The sequence below is a fragment of the Triplophysa dalaica genome, chromosome 16 (assembly GCF_015846415.1).
Source record: "Triplophysa dalaica isolate WHDGS20190420 chromosome 16, ASM1584641v1, whole genome shotgun sequence".
NCBI classification, from domain to species: Eukaryota; Metazoa; Chordata; class Actinopteri; order Cypriniformes; family Nemacheilidae; genus Triplophysa; species Triplophysa dalaica.
The window spans coordinates 2,158,624-2,171,288 of NC_079557.1; the positions used below are offsets into that span (position 1 = coordinate 2,158,624).

At 37.2% G+C, this 12,665-nt stretch overlaps 1 protein-coding gene across 4 annotated transcripts in view; it reads right to left on the minus strand.

The window, feature by feature from the left end:
• The window catches only part of LOC130437733 (protocadherin alpha-C2-like), an 89,303-nt gene that overhangs the window by 56,417 nt on the left and 20,221 nt on the right, over positions 1-12,665 (minus strand). For 3 of the 4 annotated variants that reach the window (XM_056769258.1, XM_056769256.1, XM_056769261.1), the window contains exon 2: positions 10,345-10,356. In XM_056769258.1, coding sequence (XP_056625236.1) covers positions 10,345-10,356 — 12 coding nt within the window. Of the gene's footprint in view, positions 1-9; positions 2,664-10,344; positions 10,357-12,665 lie in introns of those variants that run through there. The other variant, XM_056769255.1, reaches the window with a different exon arrangement.

Below are 12,665 nucleotides of genomic sequence, written 5' to 3' on the forward strand. Positions count from 1 at the left end.
ACACCTTACCTTCTCTGCATTAGGAAGTGTTTGCGTTCGGGTGAAAGTTTCTCCTCCATTAATACTGATCAGTTCTGCATCTGGTGGCGGAAATTGCGCAGGAAAAACCACTACGTCACTCTTCAGTGTGTCCGAGCTAAAGCACACGTCATACTGCTGAGTGGATTTGGAGTAAGACCAGGTCCCGTCAGGGTGGGTGGTGATCATTGGGGCGCTGTACCTGCCCAAACTGCCCTCTTTCCTGTGGCATTTTACAGCTATTAAACTAATGAGGCTGAGTAAAAAGATGACGGATACACACACAATGGCGATCAGCAAATACAGATTTAAATCCGAGAAACTCTCCTCCTTGATAGGAACCTGTCTGAACTGAGTCTTGACGTCCACTGTGTTCTCAACAACCACGACATCAATAGACACAGTCGCTGACAGTGAGGGCTCTCCGTTATCAGAAACCAAAACGATCAACGGATGGGTTTTCAAATCATTGTCACTCATTCTCCTCTTAGTCCTGATCTCTCCGCTGCTGGTTCCGATTCGAAACAGATTGTTTCCTTTGGGTTCAGAGATGTGATAAGACAGCAGCGCATTGTAACCAGAATCCGCATCTACAGCCCTGATCTTGGCCACAAAGTAGCCCGCCTCAGCAGAATAGGGAATGTTCTCGGTGTTAACGGAACCGTGCTCGGAATAGGGGGCGAGAATCGCGGGACTATTGTCGTTCACATCCAGAATAAAAACATTTACAGTCACGTTACTGCTGAGTGGAGGAACACCAGAGTCTGTGGCCTGAACTTTAAACTGAAACGTTTTAATCTCCTCATAGTTAAATGACTGCATGCTATCGATCTCACCAGTCGACGGGTTTACTTTAAGAAATGCTGTGACGGGGGTACCGTTGACAGAGCTTTGCAGTAAAGAATACATTATATGTGCATTGTCCATAATATCCGCATCAGAGGCAGTCAGCGTGCATATAATCGAACCGACTTTGCTGTTTTCACGCAGATATGCATACTCGACCTGACCCGGAAAGCGGGGCGCATTATCATTCACATCCGCGACCTGCACGTGTATTATTTTAGCTATGGACATGGGCGGCGAACCTTCATCTTCTGCAAGTACCGTTATATTGTACTCTGTTAAATGTTCACGGTCCAGTACGCCATCTAAAACCAATGAATAGTAGTTCTGAAAGGACGACTGTAATTTAAACGGACTGGGCCCTGCAAGTCGGACAAGAACTGCTCCGTTTTTTCCCGAGTCTGGATCTGACACTGTCATTAGAGCAATCACCGTGCCCTTCCCCGCGTTTTCCTCTACTGGGCTAAGTAGTGACGTTACAGTAACATCTGGGGGATTATCGTTAATATCTAGGACCTCTATTAAAAGTTTAGTGTGCCCCGACATAGTCACCTGGCCTTTATCGGTGGCTTGAACTCTGATCTCAAAAGCGTTATTCTCCTCATAATCAATATCACCTTTAATCCTGACATCGCCACTTTGCGTGTCAATATCAAACTTCGCCAGAATGTTTGGAGGCGTACGACTAATGAAAGAGTAAATGATATCTCCATTCAAACCTTCGTCGAGATCTCGAGACTGTAATCTAGTTATCGTGGTGCCAATTGGTGCGTGTTCTGATACAGATACTTTATACAATGATTTACTGAAAACTGGAGCATTGTCATTGATATCTAACACATTAACCTCTATTAATATAGTTCCTGTCCTGGCAGGAGATCCACCATCAATTGCAATTACTGTAAAATCGAGCCGCGGAGTTTTCTCTCTGTCTAAAGTCTTTTGAAGCACTAATTCAGCGGAAACAGTTTTATCACTATGAGTTTGTACATCTAAAGAGAAGTAATCGCTGACTGTAAGCTTATATGTTTTAATTGAATTTACTCCAATGTCTGCGTCATGCGCGCTCTCCAGAGGAAAGCGCACACCAGGTGCCGTGCTTTCACTGACATTAATCACTACAGAGATCATAGGAAACACCGGAGAGTTATCATTATTGTCGAGGATATTTACTTTTACTCTGTAAAGTTGCAGTGGACTGTTCACTACGACCTCCAGATTAACGGCGCAAGAGGGCGCGTCTGCACAAAGCTCCTCGCGATCAATACGCTCACTCACCTGCAGAGCGCCCGTCTCTGTATTCAAACTAAAATACTGCTTTTTAGAGCCGGACACTATGCGGAAGCCCCGAGACTGCAGGTCTTTTATCGAAATGCTGATATCTTTTGCTAAATAACCGACTGTGGTTCCCCGTTTAACCTCCTCTGACACACTGTATGAAATCTGCCCGCTTACTGTTCCCAGGATATGACAGACCAAAGCGAATGAAAAGCACGCTATAAAATGCCCCTGTGTAGATATAAACATGGCTGCACTTTATATTCTACAGGATTAAATTATCACCAAGACCCATAAAATACATTTCACTTCCATTTGAGAGAATCCCTTTCAATCGTTGATGAGACACAAAAGAATTCAGTCAAACCTTCTACACAGACAAACGCTCAGCAGAAGTAAATCCACACAACGGGGGAAAAAGTAACATCCATAAAAAATCCTCAAAGCTGCAAGTACAAAATTCCCCATGCAATATTCCACAATGTACTTGATGGTTTTTGCAAAAAACGACGACGTCCTGTCATAAGGTGGTTGAGTACACCGAGAGATAGATAAGAAAGGGTAAGAGAAGCAATGAGAGAGGAGAGCATGGAGAGAGCGAGAGAGAGAGAGAGGGAGGGTGGAGACTGACCATGAAGAGGAGGAGGAAGGACACACCATTCTTCAGTAAAGTATGTAGAACAATAGTGACACACAGTGGTCTTCACATGAACTGCATGGAATGAGATTCTGAGATAAAAGTGTAGATGCACCAGACTACACTTACAATTGTTATCATTCTACAGCATTCGGCTAGCGCTGAAACAGACTCTTAATTATAATTGTACTATTTTATTTTAGAATCAGCAAATAAAGTTTGCTATGTACTATTGTCAAATTTAAATTGCATCATTAGGCAATAATCCACAATTACGCAGGGTGCTAACAATGTAAAATCTCAACACGCAGCACACGAAATCATCACTGACAACAGTTTACTTTGACCTACAAAAAAATACCTTGAATATTTTGTATGGTTTTAGTTTTATATCTGTTGACCCCAGACGTACAGCCTATTTTATTAAGTTTCTCACATAAGCAAGCTTTTTCATTTACATTTACATTTAGGCATTTGGCAGACGCTTTTATCCAAAGCGATTTACAGTGCACTTATTACAGGTACAATCCCCCTGGAGCAACGTGGAGTAAAGTGTCTTGCTCAAGGACACACTGGTGGTGGCTGCTGGGATCGAACCAGCAACCTTTGATTTACCAGTTCAGTGGTTTAACCCACTAGACCACCATCTTTCATAACATTACTTCAATTCACAATAAATTGTTTTGTCTGCAGTGCATATCCAATCATGCCATGTCATCCAAATCAAGGTATTTTGGGGCTGGACTATAGACACCATCTTGTTAAGTAGACATTGAATTAGTGGAGCTGAAGAATGACTAATAATGAAGCATAGAAAACTCAATATAAGATCTTAATGGTAATGATCAATGTTCACAATTACAAGATGTTAAGAGTTTATAATCATGAGGAACAATAAATTCAACTATTTTTATTTATATATAATATATACCAATATAGTTTATTTAATAAGAGGAAGTTAGACACATTTACAACTGAAGAGGAAACACTGGAGCTAAAATCTTGAGATAACTGCTGGATAGAAAATACATGCATATGATGCAAAATGCTGACAAAATCAAGAATACGTTTAAGTTAAGAATAGTTAAGTTTACAGGTCCAGAGTTAAAAATTCAACTTTATTTGTTTTAGAATATTTACATAAATATTTGCTTCATTAGGTAAAATGAACAAATAATGAATAAATACTTTGTTTAATTAATTTTAACACTGACAAATCTGTCTAACTGTATTGACTAATTATTGAACATCAGAGTAGAAACTGTGCAAACTGAAATGGACCATTGAGCGGTTCCATTAACAACAAAAAAAGCTCCTGAGCTGATCAGCCGTGAAAAAAAATGACATCAGCAATTGCTCAAATTAAACTGAAACTTATCTAAACACATTAATCCCCTAAAACCAGCAACCTTAGACATTCCTGTCCTCTGCTGTCATTTGTTCCGTTTAAACAATATGTACTGCTTTAGTTATAAAGTGGCAAAATAATAATGTTAATCCAAATTTTTTATTTTGAAAAAAAATGATAATTAGACACACAGAACAGATGTAAAACAACAGCTGGTTCAAACTCAAGTCAATAAATGTTTTAATAACTTAATGTACTCAACGGAGTCCTCTTCTTCACTAGTGTGTGACTGTAACACGACAGGTAAGGAGAGGCAAAGAGTATGGATGTCAAATGTTTAATCGTGGTTAATTGAACCCAGAATAAAAGTCTGTGTTTATATATGAGGAGTTTGGGTCCAAAATGAAATAAAACATGTTTTTCATTGTGCATTTCAATTAATATCAATCAAACTGCAGTAGGTTTGTTTTGATTAAAGCAACAATAACAAAACACTACAACTAATTAACACAATAAAACAATATAAAACACAATAAAAACATGATTACATCATAAAAAAACATGATGTTTGAAAAAGTTAAAAAGCAGAGTTCTCATTTTGGAACCAAATTCATCATACACACACAAATATATATATATTGTACTGCGTATATTGTTTTAGCAGTTATTAACACATACAGATACATATTTAAGAAAATTATAAAATTAATAAATGTTTTTATCTTATTTAAATTACTGGTAAAAATAAATAAATACATCTAAATATTTCCTATATAAATACAAAATGAATATGCACAGTTCATAGACATATATTATGTAAACACAAACTTTTGTTCTGGATGCAATAAATCGCGAATAATTGTTTCACATCCACAGGGTCAGAGTATGAACACTTAGCACTAGTAAGAGGCACAGCATCAACCTAAAACAATATTTAAAAATAAACATTTCAATCTATCATGCTTGAAAACTATGAAGAAGTTGCTTTAAAATAATAAAGAGCAAGTTTTCTTTTTATAAAGTAATTTCCCAATCTCAAAAATGTTTTAGGCACGTTAACACATGTGTATTACATCACATTATGAACATGTCTACTAACATACAAACATACAGTGTGACAGTACATTCTTTGTTTTGAAAAGTATGTGTTGTTTTCTTACATAAAACCTAAAACATTTATTTCAAAAGAAAAGAAAAGGTGCACTGCTTTCTCTACCTTCCTCACACAAACACTCACATACACGGTCTAATCTCATACTACTAGAGGAATTGTGTGACACGATGCCATTCACATCCAGATAATCTCATTTGACGTCTGTCTTTCTCGGTGTACATGAGGTCAGTTAATAAAATTGTGAGATTGTGTGTGTGAAAGAGAGAGAGAAGAGAGAAAGTGGGGCATGTCTATTTTTCTATGTTGATCTTTTCTCTTGCAGTCCTGCTGCTACAAATTTCACTGCACATTTTCTAAAGATGTGCTTTTATGTATTAGAAAGAGAGAGAGAGAGAGAGAGAGAGAGAGAGGGTCACATTGTTACATTGCTCAAATGTAACATTGGTCACATTTTGTATAATCCAGGGATTACGTTTTGCTGCCATCCTCTTTTATATTCAAACCAATATCAAATATTAATAATCATAATCTGCACTGGTAATCAAAATGTTAGGGCACATCAAAAGGGAGAGATTGAAAGTGTCTTTAATATGACATACTGTAAAACAACACTAAATATATACACATAATATTAATAAACACTACAACAGGTCAGTTTATCACAAATATGAAATAAGAAACTAAAAATAACTTCAAACTAAATAAATACAAACAGCACATCACCAGACTTTCTACTTGGAGTAAAACAAGTAGACAAAGTCAAACAAAGCCTCAAAGCTTACAGTCCATTATTAATTATTAAATTCAAACTAATGTTGCTTGATCTTGACACTTAATGATCTAGTTTTATTTCTGCTTCACAGTACTTTCATATGTTCTGCTGACATTAACCATTATCACTGACAAAACAGACAATCTACAGCCTATTTATGAAATAGATGCTTGTGTCTGAGAATAACTTTTTTTCATGCATGAGTAACATGGCTGAGATTGCATGAAGGCATTGTGGACAGCAGAGGGAGTGATTGGATAGTGTGTGTGATATCATCAAGGGTGGGGCAGTGGATATTTATTTGACAGAATACATAATATCTATACTGTCAATAACGCCGATGTAGATTAAATACAGCGTACATATGGTGTGATAACTATTGAGTGTACTACAATTAAAATAGATTATGAAATGTGGCACCATGAACAAAAAAACTGTATATTTCGTAATGTGTAAATTAGACAATTTATCTGACATAGAGGGTTTTCTTAGAGAAAACAAAGTATGGTTGTATAGGCATCTGTATGCATGTGTGTAATGTTCATTATGCATATACTGGAGAAAGAGAGAAATGTGCGAGAGAAAAAAGGGGGAGGGGGTGATGTTGTCAGGCAGCAGAAGCACCCGCTCTGCAGAGCACGCCTGTTGCCATGGAAACGGCATTAAAGTAGGAGGGGGCTTTTCTGAGAGCCCATTCTGCTTGGAGAGAGAACTACAGACAAATTTTCTAAATAGCAATGAATGATGTGTCATAGCTAATAAATATTAACTTTAAAAGGAAGCGATTAATATGACAGAATAATGAAGAACGATAATGAGTCTGTGACACACACACGTGTGCTGGAGAGCAGGTCTGCCGGTGTAGTGGTCAATATAGCTTAACTCCCATCACCTCCCCCACAGAAACACAACAGATGCTGCCAACACACCATCCTGCACATTACACTCTACTATACTACACCTGTGCTGTTTTAAAACAAATCACACCAAACCACTACTGGATCAACCTCAAAAACATCAGAATGCATTTAGATTTAAGATTATTGCAGAAGGTGCAAAGAAAAACATAGAGAACCCCCCAGAGTTTAAAAATATAGCTGTTGCTGATCTGTAGAAAATGATTTATCGGCATATGTTAGATAAAAAAGAAACAGCTTGTTACTGAAAAAACTTTTAATGACTCTATCCACCCGATATAAACCATCCAAGCTATTCCTGGCCTACATTTTTTCCTCATTAAATATCCCGTTTAATTGTAATTGTCACAGCACAGAAAAGTGGATAGCATTTCACGTTGGCTTTAACATAAAACCGATTAGTAATAAAGGAATAATTTCCCCCAAAAAATGACAATTCTGTCATCACTTACTCACTCTCAGATTTTTCCAAACCTGTAAACATGTCTTTGTTCTGCTGAACACACCGGAAGATATTTGGAAGAATGTCAGATCTCATCCCCATTGACTCCCATAGTATGTATTTTACCTGCTATGGCAGTAAATGTGTGATAAGATATGACATTCTTCCAAATATCTTCCTTAAAACCTGAGACTGATACAAGGAACTACAAGATCTCAGACACGTACAGATTCAAAGGTTTCCTTCAATATCGGACAAACTATTTTCACTCCTGGCTGTAATGTCTACATCTTTCACATGTTTTAATTGCAACTGGAACAAGACAAAGATGTTTCCGATTAAATCCTGTATTGTTTTAATCCATTTTTAATCAAAAGGAAACAAATTCTGCCATATGTTAGTGTTAAGCGAACAGATGCCATCAAACAAACACACACAACTACGACTCATATCTTAAGAAAGATGAACCTCTGAGTGTATTTTAGTCCGAATAAAGTTTGATCATTATTTTTTGTACGATTGCTCTGACAGAATAGGACAGGGGTGAGCCGGGTTATCTTTCACTCAGAAGAAGAGAAACTACAGCAGACACATTCCCCCAATCCAATCTGCTCATGACAGAGACGGCTTTAATCCATAAACAATGTTTTACTCATCATAAAAATGTTTACCACAGAACAAAAGCATTTCAGTAAACGGCACGAATGTGACAGCATCCTGAACATGAAACTCCACAACAGACTGAATGTCTTGAACTGTTTTGGATTTGGTTTAGACGTGACGTCTGGTAGCTGCGCTCAAATTCAATGGTCTCTAATTCACTTTCCTCTTAAAACACCAAAGAAAGCATTAGACTCACAAATCAAAAGAATCCCTTCAGAAAGAGAACAAAGAAAACTGGAAGCAATCTAGGCTCACAATTTAAAACAAGCACACCCAACCAAATAAAAAACGAAATGCTAAAATAACTTGTTAACCGTGTTGAACAGACTGTGTCAACTAGACATTAATGCAGATTCAACACGCACAACCTTGTTATAAAGAAACAAAATACATTTAACAATAATGTCCTATTAAACTAGAGACAAGCAACTTAAACTCTTCCAAAATCACACGAGGATAAACGCTCAGCCTCTATTGGAAACCCAGAAACGTGTAAAAAAAGTGTGTTTATACACTATATTTTAAACAAATATGTGTACACTCCATCTACTGACCAGGTTTTAGTCATTGTCATCTTTTTTTGCCTTGAATTTTTCTCTACTAGGTCACAGGGAAGTGAAAACAAATCTAAAGTGAAGAAGAACCGCTATATAAACAAACAAAAAACACAGGAGAAAATAAGTATAGAGGAGAGAAAGTGTTTTTGTTCGGGCAGAGTAAGACGCTATTATATGCATGAAAGAATCTAATCCAGTTCAATCCTATAAATAGGCCTTTTAAGTAATAAGACCGAAGCAGCTTGGAATTAAACAGCTTTTGCAGATGCACCAGCCAGTCACATGATCCAAGAGCTCGGATTGGACCCTGACACATATTACAACCGCTATATTATGACTTGATTGGTTAAACACACCTCTGTAAGATGCTCCAGGCCGATCCGATTGGCCGAGGTGTTGCCGTGTGCAGCTCTGTAATGATTGAAGCAGATGTACTTCTATCTGACTCTCGGGAGAACATTCATCCAATCAAGTGAATGTATCGATATACGCTCAGGCCAGTATTGTTCACAGATTTATGTGCCACACCCTCCAACAAACCAGACACAAGCAGAGTGTGATTCCACGAGGACAGATGACGCGTAAATCTCCCACACGCACACACTGCCGGAAATGGGTCACCACCTACTAAAACCAAATCAATTCTAACACTCTAACACACATTATAATAGAAAGATGAATTGTTTATTGACAAGCACTGTCCAAGTATAAACTGGTGGATGTGTTGTGTGTATAACAGCTAGTGGGTGAAGACACAGACGCACACCACTGAAAGACAGAAAGTTATTACACTTATTAGCCAGCAGGTGGAGATTCTCATTTTTGAGTCAGTTGTAAAACAAAGAAACCAAGGATCTCTCTCTCTCTCTCTGTCTCTCACACACACAAACACACAAACACACACACACAGCATCCTCTCACAATGTCAGAGGAAATGAAAATGCAGCTCTCATATTGTAAGCAGCTCAGAAACGTCAAACAGATCTGATAACCGAACACATCCGTGTACTGTAGCATCTGACTATGCAGTCAAATACAATCAGTTCAGGATTTAAAAAGAAATTTAGTATTTTGATAATAATTTTGAGTTGTATATTCCTTGATGTCTAAAACAGATCATTTGTCAGATTTAACTGGATTCTGTTTATTATGCGTTTCATACCATTTTGTAGTATACATAGGTGTGATGTCTTAAAGCAAAAGGACGTAAAGGACATATTTAACTGTAGCTAAAGCTAGCTGTAACACATATTATGGGATGCAACATTAAGCAAACACAAATACATGCATTGGTAATAATCCAGTGACCTCGAACCCATTTGATATCCTGCGAAATCGACACAGAAAATATCTTACTCCCCTCATACGTGTTTGTGTGTGGATATACTGGCATGTACACTTCTCAGAGGAGGTTAATGTGTGTTTAAATGTTCACATGTATGTGTGTGAATGTGGATACATAGAATGACTAGAGCCGCAGGCATGCGTGTATGTGGGGGTTGGACTACTGCAGGATGACATCAGCAAGAACGCATAAGGGACATAATACAGGGACAGAAACAGAATCCAATGTTCCCAAAAGTTCTATTCTATATTAGTCCTTCTCGCATGCATGCGCACACACACAAACTGAACATCACCTTTCACTCTCCTCATCAAAACTTTATTTCTCTTGGCATCTTAAATTATTTAAAATCTCCACACTCATACAACACGACACGTACATAAATCTACTTTTTAAAAACTTCTTACCCTGAGTGTGCTCTGGGGAAACGCCAAATGCAAGGAGGGCATGAGGAGAAAAAAGGAAAAAGAGAGAGAAAGACAGAGAAGGTTAGCGTTTGTCATTGGTGTCTTGCTGCAATTTCTTGCATTGCAAACATTTTCTTTATGATCGGTTTGGAAACCAGGACAGAAACAGCTGTGTGGTCAGACTGCCCTGGGTCCAGCTGTAAAAAAAAACAGATTTATTGTGTGGCTGTGGAATAAATAGTACATATACATTTTCATTAAACAAAAGATTACATTTACTCTCGTAAATTGAGAGATGCTTTCATCCAAAGAGAACATATTTAATAAACATGTGTGATAACTGGGAACTGAACCCAACTTCTATACTTTACCAGATGGGCTTTGGGAACATCTGAATATGCAACTAATCAGAGTAAAAAAATACAAATAATAAGAAATTTTAGTTATAATGATGATATTAAAATTGTACAACAGCAGTGTAGAATTGCAGTGTAGCACACTGAATCCAGTTCACCAGCAGACCCAACACTAAAACCATAAGATGTCCAATATTCTTTCAGAACCAGAACATTACATTCTTTAACTGACAAGATTTCAGTTACTAGCCCCATAGACACTAAAATCCACTAAACCATTTACACACCTCATGTCAATACAAACCAAACCTACAGCAGTGATCAAAACACCTTCAGCTCAAACCATAAGATAAATTACACAAAAAATTACACGAGACCGGACACTGCACAAATGCAGAAACAATAAAAAACATATTTGTCAATGACTATTTGTTAAACATCTTCGTCTCATTTACAATTTTAATCTACAGGAATGCCAAGTCGCACATTGTTAGCATCTACTAAAAACATCACTTCCAATTTTTTTTTCAAATGTAGAATATTCTATGTAGCGTAATTATTCCTAAATATTTTTAATTTGCAAATATGTTCTGTGATTAAAAAAATACGACATTTGAAAAAAATACGAACTTGTTTTATTACAGTAATTATGTAACATTTAATTTTCACTACAGAATCCATTCAGAAAATGAAATATAAACATCTCAAATGTTGAATAATTTATAACTGTAGTACTGAGATTAAGGAAGATTACAGGGGTCATAGGGCCGTTAAAATGTAAGAATCATGACATCTTTAGCTTCAGACGACTGTTCAGAACACACCCAAATTTTACTTTCTAAGATTGCAGACAGTTAAATCACACAGACTTGTACACTTATACTTACAACTATAAGAGAGGATAACAAGGGGGCACGCAAACAAAACATTTACTATTAATTTGCCAGAACAGTAATCTCAACTGAAAAGTATCAATTGAAAGATCTCCGTTTCAAATGATCTTTAAATCACATGTACATTATGTATTCATTTAGCAGACAACTTTTCATTTATTTCCAGATTTGAATAATGAAACTAAGATAGAATTTTGAGCCTATACCTCTTTACAGTATGTATTCTCTCAATCTCGAAATTTGCCACTGACAAAAATATAAGAAAATTATCTTTACATTGTAACATGCAGTGGCTTCCTAAAACAATGTCACAGGGAAAAATCATTCAGTGAGTAAAAACCAAAAATATACAGGTTGAAGACAATAGATAAATAAATGTTGAAAAACAATGATAGAAAGAAAGATGAAAAATGATAAAGTTGGACAGGAAGATTTATATTACAGCAGGGCAAGAACAAAAGAAAAAGAGTGAGGAGAAAACTCAAGGTTACCACAGCAGAATGAAAGAATGGAGTTAGCAAGGGAGTCTGTGAGAGGAGGAACAATAAAATTATTTAATATATGGGTTAAAAGGTGGAGAAAGACAGCTAGAGAGAGAAAGAGGGAGGGAGGGAGGGAGGGAGAGAGGAGAAGGAGGAGAAGAGATAGAGAGGGGAAAGAGTAGGAGTTAAAGAAAAAAATACAGAGATATAGACTAGGGGGGAGAGAAGAATAAAGTGAGAGGCAGGGGGAGAGAAGAGAAAAGGAGCACATGAGAACCAAATCTGGCAGCAGTGAATGAAGAGAGTTAATAAATTAGTGTTAATTGTAACAGTTTTTAGATGCTCCCAAAAGACTCAAAGAGAAGGTGTGTTCAAGCGAGTATGGGAATAGCAGGTGCTTTGCATGCTGGGAAAAGTTCTCTACCCCTTCAGACAGCTATAAAACGAATGACTTTCCTATGTAATCCCATCAGAAGGCTCGTAGTTGGATTAGAGTCTCTGCGGATATCCGGACAGGTTTAATCCAACAGAAGAGCATACATTAACACCACAGAAACTATGACACCAGATTCACCTCATTACAACTGAGA